Raw genomic sequence first — 21,034 nt, forward strand, 5'->3', positions numbered from 1 at the left:
CAAGAAACCTGGGTTAAAATTAAGAACCAAATCTAAGAATCATTTGTGTAGAAGAATGAACCAACATACAAACCAAAGGAGTATATAACATTTTCAATGAAATAATATTAATATGAGAAAAATTTCCAAACTTTAGGAATGAAATGGAAATCCAAATACAAGTGGCATTTAGGACCATAATAAACCAAAGAAACCCAAAAACCTAAGACACAATACAATTAAAATATTTGATATGCAGAACAAGAATATAATTTTTAAAACTGTAAAAGAAAAATAGCAAGTCACATTTAGAGTTAAAAATATTAGACTTTCTGCTAATCTCTTAGCCCCTCAGACTCTAAAAACTAGGAGGGGTTGAATAATATATACCAGGACCTGAAACATAATGGGTGGCAAGCAAAATTTCTATATAGAGTAAATCTATCCTTCACATCTGAAAGTAAAATAAAAACCATCTATGATAAGGAGAAACAAAAGAATTCATAACCACCAAGCCATCACTACAAAACATACTTAGTGAAATATTACATGCTGAAGAAGTAAATCATAAATATCACAGCCAGCAAATGGATAGATATCACTAGAATAGTCAATTAAAAGAGAATCAAGGGGCAGAGGTTATGGCTCAAGTGGTAGAGCACTTGCCTCGAACATGTGAGGCACTGGTTTTGATTCTCATTTAGTATAAAAATAAATAAATAAGATAAAGGTATTGTGTCCACCAACAACTAAAAAGAGTAGAAAAGGAAAAAGAATTAAGTCTGAATTAAACATTAAAAATGTGTCAAAATGTCAGGAAATAAATATTATTTCTCTATAACAACACTGAATGTAAATGGTCTTAACTCTTCAAAGTCATAGATTGGCAGAGTGGATTAAAGAAAGAAAACCCAACTGGGTGTTGTTGACAACAGACTCACCTTATAGGCAAAGATGTCCATGGCAAGAAGGTACAAGAATGGAAAAATTTGTACCATGCAAATGAATACTGAAAGTGAGCAGGAATAGCTACTCCCATATCTGACTTCAAGCCAAAATTAATCAGAAGGGACAAAGGTCACTTCATACTGGTTAAGGCAATCGTACATCAACATATAATGATTGTAAATATTTATGCCCCAAAAGTTAGTGCATCTATGTACATAAATCCTACTCAATATAAAATTCAAATAAAGCCCAATACAATAATACTGGGTGATTTCAACATATCTCTCTGACCAGTAGATAGCCATCCAGACATAATCTAAGAATCCTCAGAACTAAGAAAAAAAATATTAATACCTAATAGACAACTATAGAATATTTCATTCATCAATAACCAAATTCACTTTCTTTTCAGTTATACATGGAACCTTCTCTAAATTAGACCATATTTTAAGACACAAAGCAGGTCTTAACAACAACAACTATAACAAAAAAGCTAATTCCTTGTATTCTATCAGATCATAATGGAATGAGATTAGAAATCAAAGATAAAATAAAAAACAGAAATCATTATTTTAACATCAGGGGATGATTAATGAACTTTTTTTAAAAAGGAAAAGCATTTTTTAACCTTTATTTTATTTATTTATTTTTATGTGGTGCTGAGGATTAAACCCAGTACCTCACAAGTGCTAGGCAAGTGCTCTACCACTGAGTCAGTACTTATATAATGCACTTAAAAAATTTTTTTAAGTCGTAGTTGGACACTTACTTATTTATTTATTTTTATGTGTTGCTGAGGATTGAACCCAGTGCCTTGCATGTGCTAGACAAGTGCTCTACTGCTGAGTCACAACCCCAGGCCCACATAATGCACTTTTGAATCAGGAATGAGTCATAAAAAAAATCAGAGGAGAAATAGAAAAATTCTTAGAAACACATGAGAACAGAGATACAATGTATCAAAATCTCTGGACAGTACTTCATAGTATTCTAAGGGGAAAAGTTTATAAGACTGAGTACCCACATTTAAAAAATAAAACAGAAAGATCCCAACTAAATAATCTAATATTACACTTGAAGGGTATTTAAAAGGAATAAGAAACTAATTCCAAATTTATTAAGAAACAGAAAATAATTAATATTCAAGCTGAAACTGATGAGATTGAGAATAAAACATAAAGAATCAATGAAACAAAATGTTGCTTCTTTGAAAAGATAAATAAGATTCATAAACAATTAGCCAAACTACCAAAAAGAAGGAGACAGGACCCAAAACAACAAAATTAGACATGAAAGCAGGAGAGATACTACATATACTTCTGAAATTCATAAGATTACTGAAACTATTTTTAAAATGTGTACTCCAAGAAACTGGAAAATCTAAAAGATATTGACAAATTTTTAGACACATGTGACTGCCCAAATTGAATCATGAAGATACAGAAAACCTGAACAGGCCAACCAATATCAGGCAATGAGGTTGAAGCAAAATTTAAAAGTCTTTAAATAAATAAAAGCCCAGGACCAGATAAATTCTCAGTTGAGTCCTACCAGACCTTTAAAGAAGTATAAATGCCAATCTTCTTCAAATTATTTCATGAAATAGAAAGGGAGGAAACATTGCCACATTCGTTCTCTGAAGCTAGTATCACCCTGACACCAGAACCAGACAAAGACAAGGAAAGAACACTACAGACCAATATCCCCGATAAAACTAGATACAAAATTCCTTAATAAAATATTATTAAAACTCATTCAAAACACATTCAGAAGATAGTAGATCATGACCAAGTGAGTTTCATGTCCATGACACAAGGTTGGTTCAACATATGCAAATTAATGAATGTAATTCACAACTTAAATAGAATTAAGGACAAGAATAATATGATTATCTCAATAGATGTAGAAAAAGCCTTTGACACAGTCCAGCACCCATTCATGCAAAAACAGTAGAAATAGAAAGACATTACATGAAATAGAAGAATTTACTTCAACATTATAAAGGCTATAGATAAAACTGAAGCCAACACCATACTGAATGGAGAAAACTGAAAGCATTTCCTCCAAAATCAGGAAAAAGACAAGGACGTTCAATCTTACTTCTATTCAACATAGTTCTTGAAACTCTAGCATGAAAAATTACTTCTATTCAACATAGTTCTTGAAACTCTAGCATGAAAAATTAGGCAAGATACAGGGATACAAATGAAAAAGAATAATATTAAGAAGAAGAAGAAGAGGAGGAAGAGAAGGAGGAGGAGGAGGGAGAGTAGTAGTAGTAGTAGTAGTACTAGTAGTAGTAGAAATTATCTCTGTTTACAGAGGACATGATCCTATATGTAGGAACCCCACACGCCTCAAAAACAACAACAACAACAACAAAAAAAAAACTCTACCATAATATTTCTAGAGCTCATAAACATATTCACCACAGTATCAGGACATATTCACCACAGTAACAGGATACAAAACAAACATTCAAAAATCAACTGCTTTTCTATATTCCAATAACGTATCTGCCAAGGAAAGCTATTTCACTCATGATAGCCTCAAAAAAAATTATTAAATAAAATATTTGAGAAAAAAAACTAAGGAGTGAAAGACTTCCTCAATGAAAACTATAGGACACCAAAGAAATAAATTAAAGAAGACCTTAGAAGATTAAAAGACCCCCTCTTCCATGTTCTTGGAACTAATATTGTCAAAATGATCATATCAGCAAAAGTCATCTATAGATTCAATGCAACCCCCATCAGAATACTAGTGACATTCTTCATAAAAGAAGAAAAAAAGACCTAAAATTTATTTTGAAAAATAAAGACCCAGAATAGCCCAAGGAATCCTCAGCAAGAAGATGAATATTAAGAGTCACCACAATATCTGATTTCAAATTATACTACACAGAGATCCACCCACACTGACCTGTGTGAGACCCAGGCTCACAGTAGGCCTGGCTCCACCTCGCCACCAGTAGACACCCGCTGGAGCTCAGGCTCCAGCACAAGACCACCTTTTCTGACCAGCAGACCACTGCAGGAGCTCAGGTATGGCCCAGATCCACCCACACAGACAAATGCGGGACCCAGGCCCAGAGTAGGTCCAAGTTTGCCACCCCCCACAACCTGGGAGCCCAAGCCTAACCCACTTCCTCTTGGTATACTGCAGGTATCCCCATAGCCTTGCCCTTGCAGTAGCCCCAACCTTTTTGACAAAGACAGAGCCTAGGAGCAGCTGCATCTCAGAGTAGGCATCCCAAAGACAGTGTAAGGCCCACCCTTTCAGCCCCATCTCTGTAAGAGATTGCAGCCATCTTTTTTTTTTTTTTTTGAGAGAGAGAGAGAGAGAGAGAGAGAGAGTTTTTTTAATATTTATTTTTTAGTTTTCGTATGTGGTGCTGAGGATTGAAATAGAAAAATTCTTAGAAACACATGAGAACAGAGATACAATGTATCAAAATCTCTGGACAGTACTTCATAGTATTCTAAGGGGAAAAGTTTATAGCACTGAGTACCCACATTTAACAAAATATGTATGTGGTGCTGAGGATTGAACCCAGGCTGCATGCATGCCAGGCGAGCGCACTACCACTTGAGCCACATCCCCAGCCCACACTGCAGCCATCTTGGGGCACCTCCACTATTATCTTGAGTTACCTCAGATATTGCTGCCACCATCTTTAATAGCAATAGCATACATTGAGGGAAACCAGCAGGGTCTGGAAGCTCAACATCAAGGTGAGGTACAGACAATCTGCACAGGTACTATAAGAATATAGGGTAGGAACAGTAATATCTCAGATCCACATTGCAGGAAAGGAAGACACATAGACAACATGAAAAAACAAGGGAGGAAAGTACCCCAAACAAACCAGGACACTATAATAACAAAACCCATGGACAGCGAAGTCGATGAAATGTCAGAGAAGGAGTTCAGAAGATTCATAATTAAAATGATCAGTGAAAGAATGACCTAAATGAGCAAATAGAGGCAAAAATTTATCACTCCAACAAAAAGATAAGAGAGCAAATACAGGTAGCAAAAGATTATTTCAAGAAAGAGATAGACTGTGGAAAAAATAAAAATAGACAGAAATCCTTGAAATGAAGGGAAAATTAAACCAAGTAAAAAATTCAATAGAAAACAATACCAACACACTAGATCACTTGGAAGAATGAATGTCAGATAATGACAACAAAGTATACAATCTGGAAAATAAAGTTTCCCACACAGTGAAGATAGTAAGAAACCATGAACAGAATATCCAAGAATTATGGACAGATTCAAAAGACCAAATTTAAGAATTATTGGGATAGAGGAAGGCACATGGTTTCAAACAAAAGGAATGTACAATCTCTTACATGAGATAATATCAGAAACTTTCCCAAACATTAAGAATGAATTGGAAAACCGAATACAAGAGGCTTACAAATGTAAGCCAAATGTACAAAATTACAACTGATATTCACCAAGGCACATTATAATGAAAATGCCAGAATAAGGATAGAATCATAAAAGCCACAAAAGAGAGGAATCAGATCACATATAGGAGGAGACCAATTTGTATCTCAGCAGATTTTTCAACCTAAACCCTCAAAGCCAGGATATCATGGAACAATATTTACCAAGCTCTGAAAGAAAATGGATGCCATCCAAGAATCTTATATCCAGCAAAATTAAGTTTAGATTTGATGATGAAATAAAAACCTTCCATGATGAACAAGAGTTAAAAGAATTTACAACTAGAAAGCTGGCACTACAGAACATCCTAAGTAAAATATTCCATGAAGAGGAAATGAAAAAGCAACGATGAAAATTAGCAGAGTGAAGTATTACACTAAGGGAAAAATTAATCAGAGGAGAAACCAAGTCAAGTTAAATACCAAAAATAAACAAAAATGGCTAGGAATACAAATCATGTCTCAATAATAACCCTGAATGTTAATGACCTAATATCACCAGTCAAAAGACATAGACTAGCAGATTGGATTTAAAAAATATCCAACAAGATTCTGCCTCCAAGAGACTCATAGGAAAAGACATCCACAGACTGAAGGTGAAAGGTTGGGGAAAATTATATCACCTTACATGGACTTTGGAAGCAAGCAGGGGTTTCCATCCTCAAATCAAATAAAGTAGACTTCAAGCTAAAGTTAATTAAAAGAGATAAAGAAGGACACTACATACTCAAAGGAACCATACACCAAGGAGACTTAACATTTGTAAATATATATGCCCCAAACAAACTCTTCTCAAGTTCAAGAGTAGGCCACAATTCAATAATTTTGGGTGACTTTAACACATCTCTTTTGCCACTGGATAGATCTGCCAAACAAATGCTAAACAAAGAAATATAAAACTCAATAATACAATCAAGAACTTAGACTTAACAGACATATATAGAAAATTTCATCCTTCAATGAGCAAATACAATTTCTTTTCAGTAGCACATGGATCCTTCTCTAAAATAGGCCATATGCTATGCCACAAAGCAACTCTTAGCAAGTTTACAAAAGTAGAGCTACTACCCTGCATTCTATCAGATCATAAGGGAATGAAATTAGAAATCAATGATAAAATAAGGGACAGCGACACATCAATATTTATAGCAGCATGATTCACAATAGCTAAACTGTGGAATAAACCTAGATGATATTTAGTAGATGATTGGATAAAGAAAATGTGGAATATATAGACAATGGAATATTATTCAGCATTAAAAGAGAACAAAATCATGGCATTTTCAGGTAAATGGATGGAACTGGAAAATATAATTCTAATTAAAATTAGCCAATACCCCAAAACAAAAGCTGAATTATTTGTCTGATTTAAGGATGCTCAGGTTGGGGGTGTAGGGGTTAGAGGATTAAATGAACTATAGATAGGGCAAAGGGGAAAATGGGAGGGATGGTAAAGGAGGGGGCATAGGGGTAGGGAAGATGGTGGAATGTGATGGTCATTATTACCCTAAGTACATGTATGAAGACACAAAGGATGTGATTCTACTTTTTGTACAACCAGAGATATGAAAAATTGTGTTCTATATGTGTAATATGAATTGTAATGCATTCTGTTGTCATATATAACAAATTAAATTGAAAAATAAAAAAATTAAAAAAGAAAAAAATATATACTACAGAGCTATAGTAGCAAAAACAGCATGGTATTGGCATTGAAACAGACAATAAGACCAATAGAATAGACTGGAAGACACAGAGATAAGCTCACATTGACATAGACATCTGATAATCAACAGAGATACAAAAGCATACATTTAAAATTGATAGCCTTTTAAACACATGGTGCTGGGAAAACCGGATATCCATATGCAGAAGAATAAAACTAGATCCCCATCTCTCACCCTGCACAAAAATCAACTGTCAGTAAATGAAAGATGTAGGAATTAGACTATAGAGTCTGCAACTCCTAGAAGAAAACAGGGTGAATACTCCAATATATGGGCACAGGCTCCCACATTTTCAGCAAGATTCCTGAAGTTTAAGAAGTAAAAGGAAGAAATAATAAATGGCATCAAGGGAAAAGCTTCTGCACCGCAAAGCCAACAAATAAGAGTATGAAGAGAGAGCCTATAGACTGAAAGAAAATCTTTCCCAGATACTCCCCTCTCAAAGGATAATTCCAGAATACATAAAGAATTCAAAAAACCTAACAGCAAAATGAAAGAAAAAAATAAAAACAAATAACCCAATCAATTAATAGGCAAAAGCAATAAAGAAACATTTCTCAAAAGAAGAGTTGCATAGGGCAAACAAATATGCCAAAAAATATTCAACATCCCTAGTAATTGGGAATATGCAAATCAAAACTACATTGAAATTTCATTTTACTCTAGCTGAAATGCAATTATCAAAAATACCAATAATAATAAATGCTGGCAAGCATATAGGGGAAAAGGTACATTGCTGTTGAGACGGCAAATTAGAACAACTTTGGAAAGCAGTATGGAGATTTCTCAGAAGACTAGGAATGGAACCAACATATGATCCAGCTACCCTACTTCTTGGCATCTATCCAAAAGAACTGAAACCAGTATACTGCTGTGTTACAGAAATATCAATATTTATAGCAGCACAATTCACAACAGTCAAGTTATAGGACCAGCCCAGGTGCCTGTCAACAGATAAATAGGTACATACATATGTGGTGTATATATACACAATAGACTTTTACTGAATCTTAAAAGAAGAATGAATTTATGGCATTTGCTGGCAAATGGGTTGAACTGGAGAAAATCATGGTATGTGAAATAAGCCAGACTCAGAAAGTCAAGGGTCAAGTGTTTTCTTTCATATATAGAAGATAGAGCACAATGAGGGGGGAAAGTTGGGAGATCCCATGAAAATAGAAGACAGATCAGTGAAGTAGAGGAAGGGGATCAAGGGAGAGGGAGGAGGGATGGGAAAAGGCAGAAATGGAATGAAATTGACCAAGCAATGCTATATACTTATATCAATATACCACACTGAATCCCACTTTTATGTATATCTATATATCATTAATTAAAAACAAAAAACAATAAATATATGAAAGATCAGTAGAGTAGAAGAAAGGAAACTAGGGGAGGCAGAAGAAGAGGGAACGCAGAAGTATTAAGGGCTAAAATGCAACAATCTATCTTCCAGGCATGTATCTATGTTAAATAAATCCCACTGTTATGTATAACTATAATGCACTACCAAAAACATTGAAAAAAATTAAAGCTACATGAAACTGGAAATAGTATAGGGGATAACTACTAAATAAGTAGAATTCTCATTCACCCAAATGTAATTTTTATAATTAGAACATATGTATTTAGATCAATATATTTCCCCTATTCATTAGCAGAAATTCTCTTGGTTTGTAGATTCTTTATCTAGCTAATTCCTCTTCTATTCAATGGAACATGCTGGATATGGTTTCAGTTCCTTTTTGCAGGAAAATTTAAAAATGACTCATTGTACTCCAAATTCTATATCTACTACTTCTAAAAAATAAAGATATATCCAACTAGCTGTAAATGTAAATCCTCCAAAATGATTCACTGTGCTTCCAGCATTGCTTTGAATTATATGATCTCAAAGAGACTCATAATCTCTAGCATAAATACTTATTAATAATGTCATAGTTTGATATGTGGCCCAAACTAAACATTTTCTAGAATTTTAAAGGACTGAATAAACTTAAATTGTAAAGTAGAAATTGAATCTAAGACTAAATCAATAATAATTGAAATTCTAAGTATCCAATTTGTCTTTAAAACTTGGGTGAATAAGCATAAACCACTTTCTAATACCACATGAAGAGTTAGTTCTATAAAATCTTCATAAAGGACCAAGTTCTGTGTAACAGATAAAACAATACTCTTTTATTTGCTCTATAGCTGGTCTCCAATAATGTAAGCCAGAAGTTTCAGAAGTTCAAGTAAAGGCAAAGAGGTCAAATTCAGGCAGAAAATACGTCATTTTATTAAACACAAGGAACTGCAATATTTCAATTCTGTGTTCTATACTTAGGACAGCTTAAACAAGTGATTTCAAATTTATGTTGCTAGGAAATATATGGGTCAGGTTCTCCCAGGAAAGATCATCAGGGCATATCCACATTTTGGGTGTAGTCGGAATGTTACCTACAATGGTGGCAATTGTTAACCCACGGCAGAGCTAAGCTGTGCCTTTTTTTTTTTTTTTTTCCAACCTCTAGTCTTTATGCAAACATGAAAAATGTTCAGTGAGACTGCATTCTATCTACTTAGAAATCAGAGTTAATAATTTTATTATAGATTTCTCTCTTTCACCATATCTGGATAATCCCTCCCCGCCCCCCCCCCCACATACATTCAAGCTGAGAATAATCCTTCCACTGCTTACATAAAACCACCGAAAACATAAATACTAGACATGTTGTAGACAGATATAAATTGAGTGGACCTAGTTGGAGGCATAAGCCATATTCTTAAACTCCAAGTAGCCAACACTATCTTTCCCCAGGAGTGGTCAAAGACTCGTAGGCAGTGGGATACCCTGAGCACACACTTTGGTTTGGTTGGTTTCCCGAGTAATACATCTATATTATTGAGAGGATTGGGTTTTACAGTACTAGGCATTGTAGTTAGCACATCAACTACTCCCAATTGAAGCCAACCCAAGGCTTAGTTTTAAGTCCTCTTAGGTGTATTGACAGCTTGAAAATATGAGTAGAATTTGAGTGGAGTTGACAGATTAATGGACCTCAGAGGAGCACAGAAATCCAGCCACAACCACACACATCTTGTTACTATTTCTGTTCCAGAGACACAGCTGATAAGAATAAGAGATGTATGTTTTTTTCCCCCTGTCTCTGAATATTTCAAGCACTGAAACTTAATTATCACAGCATCTGTCCTTTTCTCCACAATTGTTTTGGGACAGTCTTCATTTTAACATGAAAGTAGTATCTTAGAAGTATTGAAGGAGGAGGGAAATCAATAAAATTCACATGGAGCCACTGGTTTTAATTTGCATACACAATTGTTTAAATTTGTGATGCTGAGACCTCAAATTACAGTAGGAAATATGTCCTTAAGATAAAGGGAAGACATATTGACTTGAAGAGATTCTAAAGCGATTAGGGGAAAACCCAAAACCCAGAGGATCTTCTAAATAAGCAAAGAAAAAATAAATGACCTAATAAAGATAAAATGTTTGGAATAAAGATGAATATTTATTGGAGCCATTCATTTTTCCCTTGACTCAAAAAATCTATGTTTTAGCTGAGACATATTATAGTAATATAACAAACCCAATTAAAATTAATTAAATCCTAGTATACTTAAGCATCACATATACATTTTCGTGGTAAAATGAAAAAAAAAACAAAATATTTTCAAGTTAAACCCCAAAACCCACAAATCAATGTTTTTTATAATTTTCCTAGTTAATTTTGGTTTTGCTTGAGATTTAACCAGAAGCTACAAAATAGGCATATTTTTATTAATCAAAAGTAGAAGTATTGTCATGCAAATAGGATTGACTCACCAAATTTCCACTTGCAGCATTTTATAAGCTTCCAATTCTATGTCCAACATTACAATTAAACTGGATCTTTTGTTTGTTAAATCTTTTGGTATTTCTAGTCAACTGGGAATTAACAAAACTTATCATTTAAAATAATTCTATTTATTGCTAAAGTTGAAAAAATATAGTTAATTTATCCTCACTCTTTTCAGACATTTTTCATAGGGCAGAATTGTTTCATTCAAAGAAAACTTCAGAATTTCACTAGTTGAAATAAATGAGTCCCTACAATGGAAGTGTAGCAATTAAGAGTTGGCTTGAAATAGCTTGAAATATAGCTTGAAAACACTATTGCTGTCCATTTCTCTTGTATTACTGATATGGAAACAAATACACAAAGGCATTCATGGCTTAACCAATTTACTCATCTAAGCAATGAGTGTATATATATTGTCTTCATATTTCTTGAATTCCAAACACTCATGGATTTATTTCTGGGTTCTCTGTTCTGTTCCATTGGTCTATGATTCTGTTTACATGCCAATACCATGCTGTTTTTGTTACTATGACTATAATATGTTTTGAAATCTATTATTGTCTTGTATTTGGCATTGCTCAATTTGTTCAGGATTGCTTTGGCTGTTCATGTTCTTTTGTATTTTCATGTTCTTTTTAGGATTTATTTCTAGTTCTGTGAAAAAAAAATTATTGGTATTTTAGTGGGAATTGTTTTGAATCTATAGATGACTTTGGGTACTATGACCAATTAAGCTATATCAATTCTCCTAATCCATGAACATGAGAGGTCTGTCCACCTTCTCACCTTCTAAAGCCTTCTTCATTTTCTTTCTTCAGTGTTCTGTAATTTTCATGTAGAGGTCTTTCACATCCTTAGGCTTATTTCTGAGTATCTTATTATTTTTGTGTGTGGTTATTGTGAATGTGATTGATTTTCTGATTTCTTTCACAATAAATTCATTATTGATATTTAGGGAAGTAACTGATTTTTTGTATGTTGAGTTTTTAGTCATGCTACTTTACATAGTTTATCAGTTTAAAAATCTTTTGGTGAATTAGTTAGAATTTTCTATGCATAGAATCATGCCAATAGCGAACATATAACTTGACTTTCTCCTTTACTACTTGCATTATTTCTTTTTCTTTTTCTTGCCCAACTTCTCTGGCTATAATTCCAAGTACTCTATTGAATAAGAGTGGTGAGATTAGACACACTTGTCTCTGATATCAGAGGAAATTTTGAATGTTGAAAGTAGTTGAAAGAGAGCATGGTTCACTGAAAAGTCAGATGCAATGTAAATGTGCAAACTTTTGTTAAGAAAAAAAGAGTCATAATGAAGAAGCTTAAATTTTATATGTCAAGGATTTCAGGATGGTTAACACTGAAAAAGCTACGTAATTAAAGCACTTTGTATGCTGAAATGATTTTTCCCACAAGTTTCTTCCTATTACATTTCCATAAATACCATGCTCCTTACCATATCCCAGCAGCTGTTACTTTTTTCCATTTATTAAAAAAATGGGAAGGAGAAAATTATGCATCACCTATGTCATAGAATTTAATGATTCCATGATAATAGGTATATAATATCATAGTCGAATAAAGGATGATTTAATTCATACTTATATGAACAGTAGTATTTTAGAGTTGTTTTCACCCGGATCTAATCAGAATTTCATCTTAAAATAGGGGTTTGTGAGTACTTTACCAAGTAAATGTGTTGTTATTTTCTATAGCTCAATTAACTATATGTGAGGCTTCTCTTATATAAATTTAAGTAAACATTATTATTGTGAAATTAAACTTACTTGCCACTTGATGAATGAGTTGTGTCTGCTTGAATTGACCAGAGGATTTCAAGAGTTCTGTTCCTTTATATTTTTACTATATACAACCCAAAACATTGGTGGGAAAAAAGATTGCCTTTACATATTAAGATGTGAGTTCCTTTACTTGGTTTTGCTACTGCTTCCCTTGATCATATTTTTATTTTACTTATTTTACAGTATTTTGACTATTAGATCAGTTTCATGAAAAATATTCTAAGAAAGAACTGTTAATAAAAACTAATAAATAAACAAAATAATAATAATAGTTATTATTTTTTAGGGCTTCTTTTATGCCAAATATGGTTGCATGTGCCTTTCTAAGAAATCTTCTTTAATCTGTAACACAATTCTATAGAGATCATGATCACAGACAGATGAACAGGATTTGAACCTGAGTATAAACTATTCCACACCCCACGATTTTTACCTGTATTCTCCATAACCCTCTAATTCTATACTACATGGTTGTAGTACTTGGAATAATACTGACATTATTGAAATTGATTATTTTAGGAATATACAGGATGCTTCTCACCTTTGACCAGTCACCCATTCTCCATACATAGCATTTTGAATAATCTTCACAGTCTTCAGCCTCTCGGGGTCTGGTAGAGAGGACACATTTTTTTCTTGGGTTAGTGCATCGCACAGTCCGATGGCGTACACCTTTTCCACACTTGACAGAGCACTGAAAGGTGACATGGGAGATGTGAAAATAGTTGCTGGTTAGCAGACACAGACCATAGACGAATTTTTGTTAAGTGTTTGGTTAGTATTTCTAACCATCTATAATGGGACCATGATCCACATAAAAACCAGGCAAAACAATTAAGGACAAGTTGATGGGTAACTCCATGCTAAGAAGCCATATCAAATACCAGATGGAGTTGAAGATAGAGTGTTAGAAAAAAAAATGGATTCAAGAACACTGGACCGCAAGGTGAGGTGTTGCATGTCTATAATCCCAGTGGCTCTGGAGGCTGAGGCAGGAGGATCAGGAGTTCAAAGCCAGCCTCAGCAAAAAGCAAAGTGCTAAGCAACTCAGTGAGATCCTGTGAGAAATATACAAAATAGTGCTGGGATGTGGTTCAGTGGTTGAGTACCCCTGAGTTCAATTCCCGGTACAACCCTCCCACCACAGGAAAACAAACAAACTCTCAACCATTGTATAGAAAGAATCAATTTAAGAAAGACAAATAAGTGGCTGGGGCTGGGGCTCAGTGGTAGTGAACTTGCCTGGCAAGTGTGAGGCAATGGGTTTGTTTCTCAGCACCACATAAAAATAAATAAAATAAAGGTTTATCAACAAATAAAAAAAATTTTTAAAAAGACAAATAATATACCACGATCAAAATGTACTGCCATATGAGGGGGTGTCAGCCTGTAATCCCATTGATTCAAGAGGCTGAGGCAGGAGGAACATAAGCTTAAGGCCAACCTCAGCAATTTAGTGAAGCCCTAAGCAAGACCCAGTCTCAAAATCAAAAATGCAAAGGGCTGAAGATGTGGCTCAGTGATAGAGTTCAATATCCAAGACCAGAAATCAAACAAACACAAAAAAAGTAAAATACCAATCTTCAATTAATATCAGATTTCTCTATACAATGATGTAATGAATATCTTCATTTAACCTAAATAAAGGTTAGTGAAAAATGACCATTTCTCACAGAATGCCATTTGTTTAACCAACATTTCTGAAAACTAAAAATAGAGAAAATATTACTAAAAGGGGACAACTTATTTAAATAAATAATCATACACACCTGTCGATCATTATTATAAATGGTTGTGTGGATTGAAAATAAAATTTGGTTCAAAAGCAATTCAGGTAATTTCACAAATATCTGATTCTTGATGTTGGTGAGATAACAGATTAGAGCATACATGTGTATTTCACGTATTCTGGGTACAAATTACTCTCTGATTTATATTTGTGCTCTCGATTATGGAACATGCACAGATCATCCCTACTTTTCAATGGTAGGCTCAGTGAAGACCTGGATGTGGACACCAAAACTGTATTGGGTTGGGAGGAAGGCAGTGGTTGGAGTGTAGCAAAAACAGTTAATTGAAATTCCAGTTTATATTTGTTTCTGAAAAAGGTCCAAAGAAAGAGTTGCAGGACATACTTAACAATGAAGTCACATAGGGATAACCATGCTTGTGCCCAGATCATTGCTCAGAGCTACAGTCAGAGGCAGAAACTCAGCTAACCACTCCACTCACTTTTATAGGTTTTAGCAACAGTTGTGTTGCTGGAAGCTTGCACCTGGAACTGATGACATTTGAAATACACTGAATCTTGCACAAGTTAGTAATTGTCTCATAATTTTTAGTTTGCATTTAACTACATTGGGCTTTTGAGTGGATCATATATTGTGATTTGGCATTTTAATCCTTGTGTTTTTAGGTTTTATGATTAAAATTATCTCTGATTCATATAATCAAGTTTTAAATTAAATGAAGACAGACTTTTTAAAATTGGCATATTCCATTGTGACACATTACTTCTCCTTAGCTGTTGCTAAAAATCTGAATTGTAGACTATTTCTGACCTATTTCTTCCTAAAGAGCTTGTAAAAATGTCACAGTTGGGCTGGGTGTGAGGTACTTTTGTTTCTCTCATGTTCTTGTGAATCCTCTCTCCATATTGAACGGATTCATTTCAGTGTAAAGCCTGATATGGCATTCATTTTCAAAAGGTCACATTATAAATGAAAAAAAAATGTATTGAACACAAAGCTAAAACCAAGGAAAGAAAGAAAACAGAAAAATGAGCTTGCTGCAAATGTGCTTTCAGGGAGGTTGAATTACTTAAAGAATACTTAGAAAGTGCAGTATTTATGTCACTCAATCTTAAAAGAGTAGCTACTTACTTTTCTATGTATCATTTTCAGATCTTATCTAATAATCAAGTAGATAGGTGATTTTAGTATGTGTGTGCATACATGCATGTGTCTTTGGACCTGGGTATGAGTATAAATATGTAAGAGGTTTTGTTTGGATTTATGCACCCACACACTCAACACTAAAATACTCCAGAGAAGTCAGTAAATAGATGTAATGAGTGACAATTATTATTATTATTATTATTATTATTATTATTATTCAAAGATATGCATCATGGTAATAGAAAATAAAATACTCTTGATCAGCATGAACTATACCTGTAGGTTGTAGAAAACAAGTTAGTGTAAGTGAGTGAGACAGTTCTGGTTGAGATCCAAGCTCTACTACTTAGGTAGGACTTTTGGGTAAGCTAATTCTCTGAGTTGTATTGCCATCATTAAAAAATGATGAATGCTATTAAGTTTCTTGCATTCTTGGTCATTCAGTATACATGATGCAATAAATAAGAAGTAAAAGCATACTCACTGCTCTTATAAGGTGATTGCTAAATGTTAATTTCCTTTTTTCTTTCCCTTTTAAATGTTTGGCAATATGAAATGAGTCAAATGTGTATTTTAATGTGTGTGTAGTTGAGAGTATATTCACAGTATATAAATGAGGTAGCAAAATTCTAAAATGTATATAAAATTTTCTATTGATTGTTTTATACTATTTATAAAATAAAAAGTAAATATCTGTCTTTTTTCAAAATTATTTATGTTCATTCCTTTTATTATCAGTGAAAGTAATGCATAATATTAAAAACATCACCTCTGATGCAGAGAGATTCTGGATATGATACAATATGACTTTGTACAACATAAGGGTCAGAGAAAGAAAAGGGAAAGGAATCGGTTGTGTACTGCACCTCGGACCACACTCCTGCCTCCCACACGGTCATGCAGTCCTGTCCCTCACAGCGCTGGCCAGAGGCAGGCTTAGGCCCAGTGCAATCTCTCTCCCTTGCTCTAATGAGAGTTCCGTTGCTCAGTTGCTGGGTACAGGCCACTTGTCTGCTCTGCATGCCTTTTCCACAAGTTCGTGAACATGTAGTCCATTCTGTCATCATCCATCTAAAAGTAAAGCAAAAGTGACTAGAAACATGCTAAAAAATATCCACTGCCATACATCTAACATCTTTAGAATTGGCAGAAAGTTACCTTCAACTTTGTGTGATTTACTAACATTAGCCTTTTATCCAAGATACCTATGATGTCTATTGCCTTAAATTCTCCATGTGTCTTATCTACAGGGCTTGTTATTAGAATGTCAAAGTGTATGTCACAGTCTGTCCAGGTCATCATACATGTTAAATTTTACTGCTCATCAAATTATCCCATCAAAGTACCTTTAAGTATAAAACTAGAAATTTCCAGGAGTTATTCCTATTCTTTGCATTCCAAGTATTTACAGTAGCCCCATGTGTTAGGTGTTACAACCATGAACATTTAAAGAAAGGGAAATTTCTCTTACCAAAGGATGGAGGCATACCCTTCCAGAGAGAGGTATATAATGATATAATGTTCAACTGCTGAGGTGAAATGAGGTGAATGAAGTAGGCATTGTTACATTGTCTTTGGCTACCATGTGAAGGCAACTTAAACACAAGCACTGAGATACTAAGATAGTTTATCTGATAAATGAAAGACTATGTGACTAAGGGGCAGGTAGTGTTTAAGCATGGTGTTATAGTTTGGATTCAAAATGTCCCCCACAGGTCATGTGCTAAAGACTTAAGTCACCAGATTGCAGTGTTACTGAGAAGTGGGGTAAGGATGGAGGAGGTGGGTTACTGAGGGTTACTGAGGCCATATCTTGTCTGCACCCCCACAATCTTGTCCTAGTTACTAGCCATTAGGAGGTAGGCAGGTTTGCTTTCCTGTACCCTTCTGCCATGATGTTCTGCCTCACCACAGGCCCAGAAACAATGGAGCCACCAACCATAGACTGAAACCTCTGAAACTAACCCCAAATAAAACTTTTCTCTTTTTTTAAAATGAGTATTTTATCACAACAGAGAAAATCAGTACAAGAAGTGGAATCATTGCTGTGACTAGATGTGACCTTGTGGCTCAGAAGCCTTTGGAACTGTTTGCAGGAGGGGTTTGGAAATGTTTGGACATGCAAGTTAGAGGATCCCTAGAATGTTGTAAGTGGAGCTTAACAGATGATTCTGGTGCGAGCTTGGAAGATCAGAAAGATACTAGGAAAGCAGACAGGAGGTTTCAACTGAAAAGGAGGATTAGATTGGAACTTGGAGTAAGGCAAAAACAAAACAAACCAAAATAAAAAACAATCAACAAAACAAAAAACTTGTTTGCATATTATCCACGCCCTGAGACTATGTGTGAGTCTGAGTTTAAAGGTGAAGGACTAGTTTTATCTGGCAGAGAAAATTTCAAGGCAGCACAGCATTCAGGCAGTGGTATGGATGTGACTTGCTGCATTTAGCCAGGTTTACAGTGAAAGCAAGAAGTAGAGTGGAGAGATCTGAAAACTTGCAATTTGACCAGAAACACATATAAAATTGTGGTCATGGAAGTTGTGGTTGCTGAAGAGATTAGTACCATAAAAAAGAAGCCAAGTACTTTGCACTAAATAATAGGAAAAATGTCTGGCTAGTGATTGTCGAGGCCCTTCATCCCACTGTTTCAGCCTCAAGGGTGTAAAAGTGCAAACTTGTTTGAAAGACTTCTTTGAAAAGAGAGCCCCTGGGTGCCTTGTACACACAAGGCTGCCTAGGAAGATGTTTTTCCAGGAATCATTTCATCATACTCAGCCATACAAGCACTCAGAGGTTTCTGCAGTTACAGTGAAAGAGGCTACTGCTCCCACTGGCAGCAGACATTGGCATCCTCCACATGGTGCTAGTTGTGCAGGTATGCAGACTCACAGAGTCAGGATGGCTTCCACCTAGATTTCAAAAGAAGGCCTGAAAGGTCAGGCATTATGTGATAGGATCTGAGTCCCTGCGTGCAGTCCCTAACAAGATGATGTATAAAACTGTAAAAGTAAAGTCCCAGCTGCAATGAAGACCTCAGGAATTTGGAGATACAAAGAATGCAGATACCAAGGAAAGCCAAGGCCAACACAGAGGCCATGTAGGTTGCTGTAGGCAAGGCCATAAAGTGAGATTATAAGTGCTTTGGAGCTCACACCATGCTAACATGTGCTACAAGATTTAATGCTTCCCTTGCTGGGGTTTGGTTTTGTTTTGATCCCATCCCTCTTTTTATGCCACTTTCGGAATGTGACTATTTATCCTGTATTATTGTTTTTCATTTTTTTCATAATTAAGAGTTTGAGTCTAAGAAGAGTTTCATTCTGAGAAGAGACTTTGGACTTGGACTTTGAAGCAGTGCTGGAATAGTTAAAACTTTGGGAACTCTTAGAGTCAGACTGGATGTATTTGCATTATGAGATGGACATGAACCTTTGGGAGCTAGAGGAAGAATGTTATGTCTTGCTTCTAAAATATCTCCCAAAGACTATGTGCTAAAGGCTATGGTCAAAAGCCTGTGGCATTAATGAAAGGTGGGGCCTGGTTTAAGGAGGCTGGTCACTGGGAACATGTCATTAAAATATATATTTTGTCCCTGGCCGGCCTCTGTCTCTCTTTTTCTTTTTCTGCTTCACTGTGAGGTGAATTTTGCTTTGCTCAGCCAAGTCCTTCCACCATTATGCCTCACAACAAGTCCAAAAACAAAGGAGGTAGCTGAAACCTCTGAAACTGTGAGCCATAATTTAATTTTTTTCTCCTTTGTGTTTCTTGGGTATTTTGTCACAGCAACAAAAAGCTGACTAATATACAGGTATATCAGAGACAACATGATGATTCATATATCAGGTAGAATGGAGTAAATGGAGCAAGATTTCAGCATGCTATTCAGAATGACATGCAGTTTAAAACTTATGAGTTGCTTATTTCTGGAATTTTCCATTTAATATTTTTGAACTGCAGTTGACTGTGGGTATTTGAAATCTAAATGAAACCACAGATAAGGGATGATTATTATAGTATTTATTGTATATACATTTTGGTATATTTTTTTAAAATTTATTTTTGTACATACTTTTCTCTTGTTTCATCTTCTACTTGTTTGGAAACCAAACCATAATCTGAACTTATTCCTCCAAATACTTTCTATTTTCACCTCATGCCAATTGTTCACGTAGGGTCCTCTGCCTGGATTCTTGACTACCAGCTCTAAACCCCTTCCTCCCAAGATGACTTCTCCCTCCAGCCAACAGGGTCTGCTACTTTCCTCTGCCCTCTATCACCTGGCTTGTAGTTCTCATAGGGACTTACAAGATACTTCCTGGGAAGGTGGAGGAGCTTGAAGGCTATTGTTTTAGTTAGCTTTTCATTGCTGTCATCAAAATAGCTGACAAGAACAACTGACAGGAGGGGCTTGCCATTTGAAAGGCTTTAGTCAATAGCAAACTTCATTTACCTGGGCTTAAGGTGAGGCAGTACATGATGAGCAAAGACCCCAATGGAGGAAAACTACTCTTCTCATGGCAATAGTAGAGACAGTGGGAGAAGAAGCCACAGAAAAGATGCCCCTTTCTAGAGCATCCTCTAAAGACCCACCTCTTCTAGCCACACCTGACCTGCCTACCATTACTACCTAGTCAGTCCTTTCAAACTAGGATGAACTAACTAGGTTATAGCTCTAATAATCCAATCATTTTACCTCTTAATATTCCTGCATTAATAGGAGTGTGGGGGAGATAATGCACATGTAAACCATAACAGTGAATTAAGGAAATTTGACCCTCCTTTCCATTTAACATATAAATTTCTCAAAATCATAGATCAAAGCCTTGTTCTTTGCATCCATAACATTTTCCATATAATAGAATTTCTAAAAACATTTCTTGGCATGGAAATTAGATTTGTCTGTTTTACAGAGATAGTCTCAATTGCTCCAAATTTGCCTACTCCAATATTCCTAGCAATAATCTACATTTTGAGTAGACATACCCTCTAACAATCTAGTTTGTTCATTTTTAAAATGGCTTAATTTTAAATGATTTAATGTTTCCAGTTCTGAAAGAGGAAATATTCACAGTAACATTTGTAATCCATTACTGAGTCTTACAGGTTCTTGTTTGCTGACCTATCATTTTGCTTTGGAGTATTCCCATGGATTTTGCCTAACGTGCATTTAATCTTCCAAATTCAGCTCTATTTTCACACAAGAATATTCCAGAAATATTCACAATTTAAATTGATCTGTGTACCTTTTCCTCCAACTATAGAATCCAGAAGATACTACTGAAAACAGAAGTTTTAAAATTTCATGGAATCTCATATTTTTAAAATAAATCATTTTTTTCAGATCCTTCATATAAAAATATGCTTTTTATAGTCC

General features: G+C 34.9%; 1 protein-coding gene across 3 annotated transcripts in view; it reads right to left on the reverse strand.

Moving 5' to 3' along the window:
• The window catches only part of Adamts19 (ADAM metallopeptidase with thrombospondin type 1 motif 19), a 248,026-nt gene that overhangs the window by 16,225 nt on the left and 210,767 nt on the right, over nucleotides 1-21,034 (reverse strand). For all 3 annotated transcript variants that reach the window (XM_078047942.1, XM_078047950.1, XM_078047938.1), the window contains 2 exons: nucleotides 16,525-16,729; nucleotides 13,303-13,455 (listed from right to left, as the gene is read on the reverse strand). In XM_078047942.1, the coding sequence (XP_077904068.1) occupies nucleotides 13,303-13,455; nucleotides 16,525-16,729 (358 nt within the window). The remainder of the gene's footprint in view (nucleotides 1-13,302; nucleotides 13,456-16,524; nucleotides 16,730-21,034) is intronic.

This window comes from Ictidomys tridecemlineatus, chromosome 1, assembly GCF_052094955.1.
Source record: "Ictidomys tridecemlineatus isolate mIctTri1 chromosome 1, mIctTri1.hap1, whole genome shotgun sequence".
Taxonomy (NCBI): domain Eukaryota; kingdom Metazoa; phylum Chordata; class Mammalia; order Rodentia; family Sciuridae; genus Ictidomys; species Ictidomys tridecemlineatus.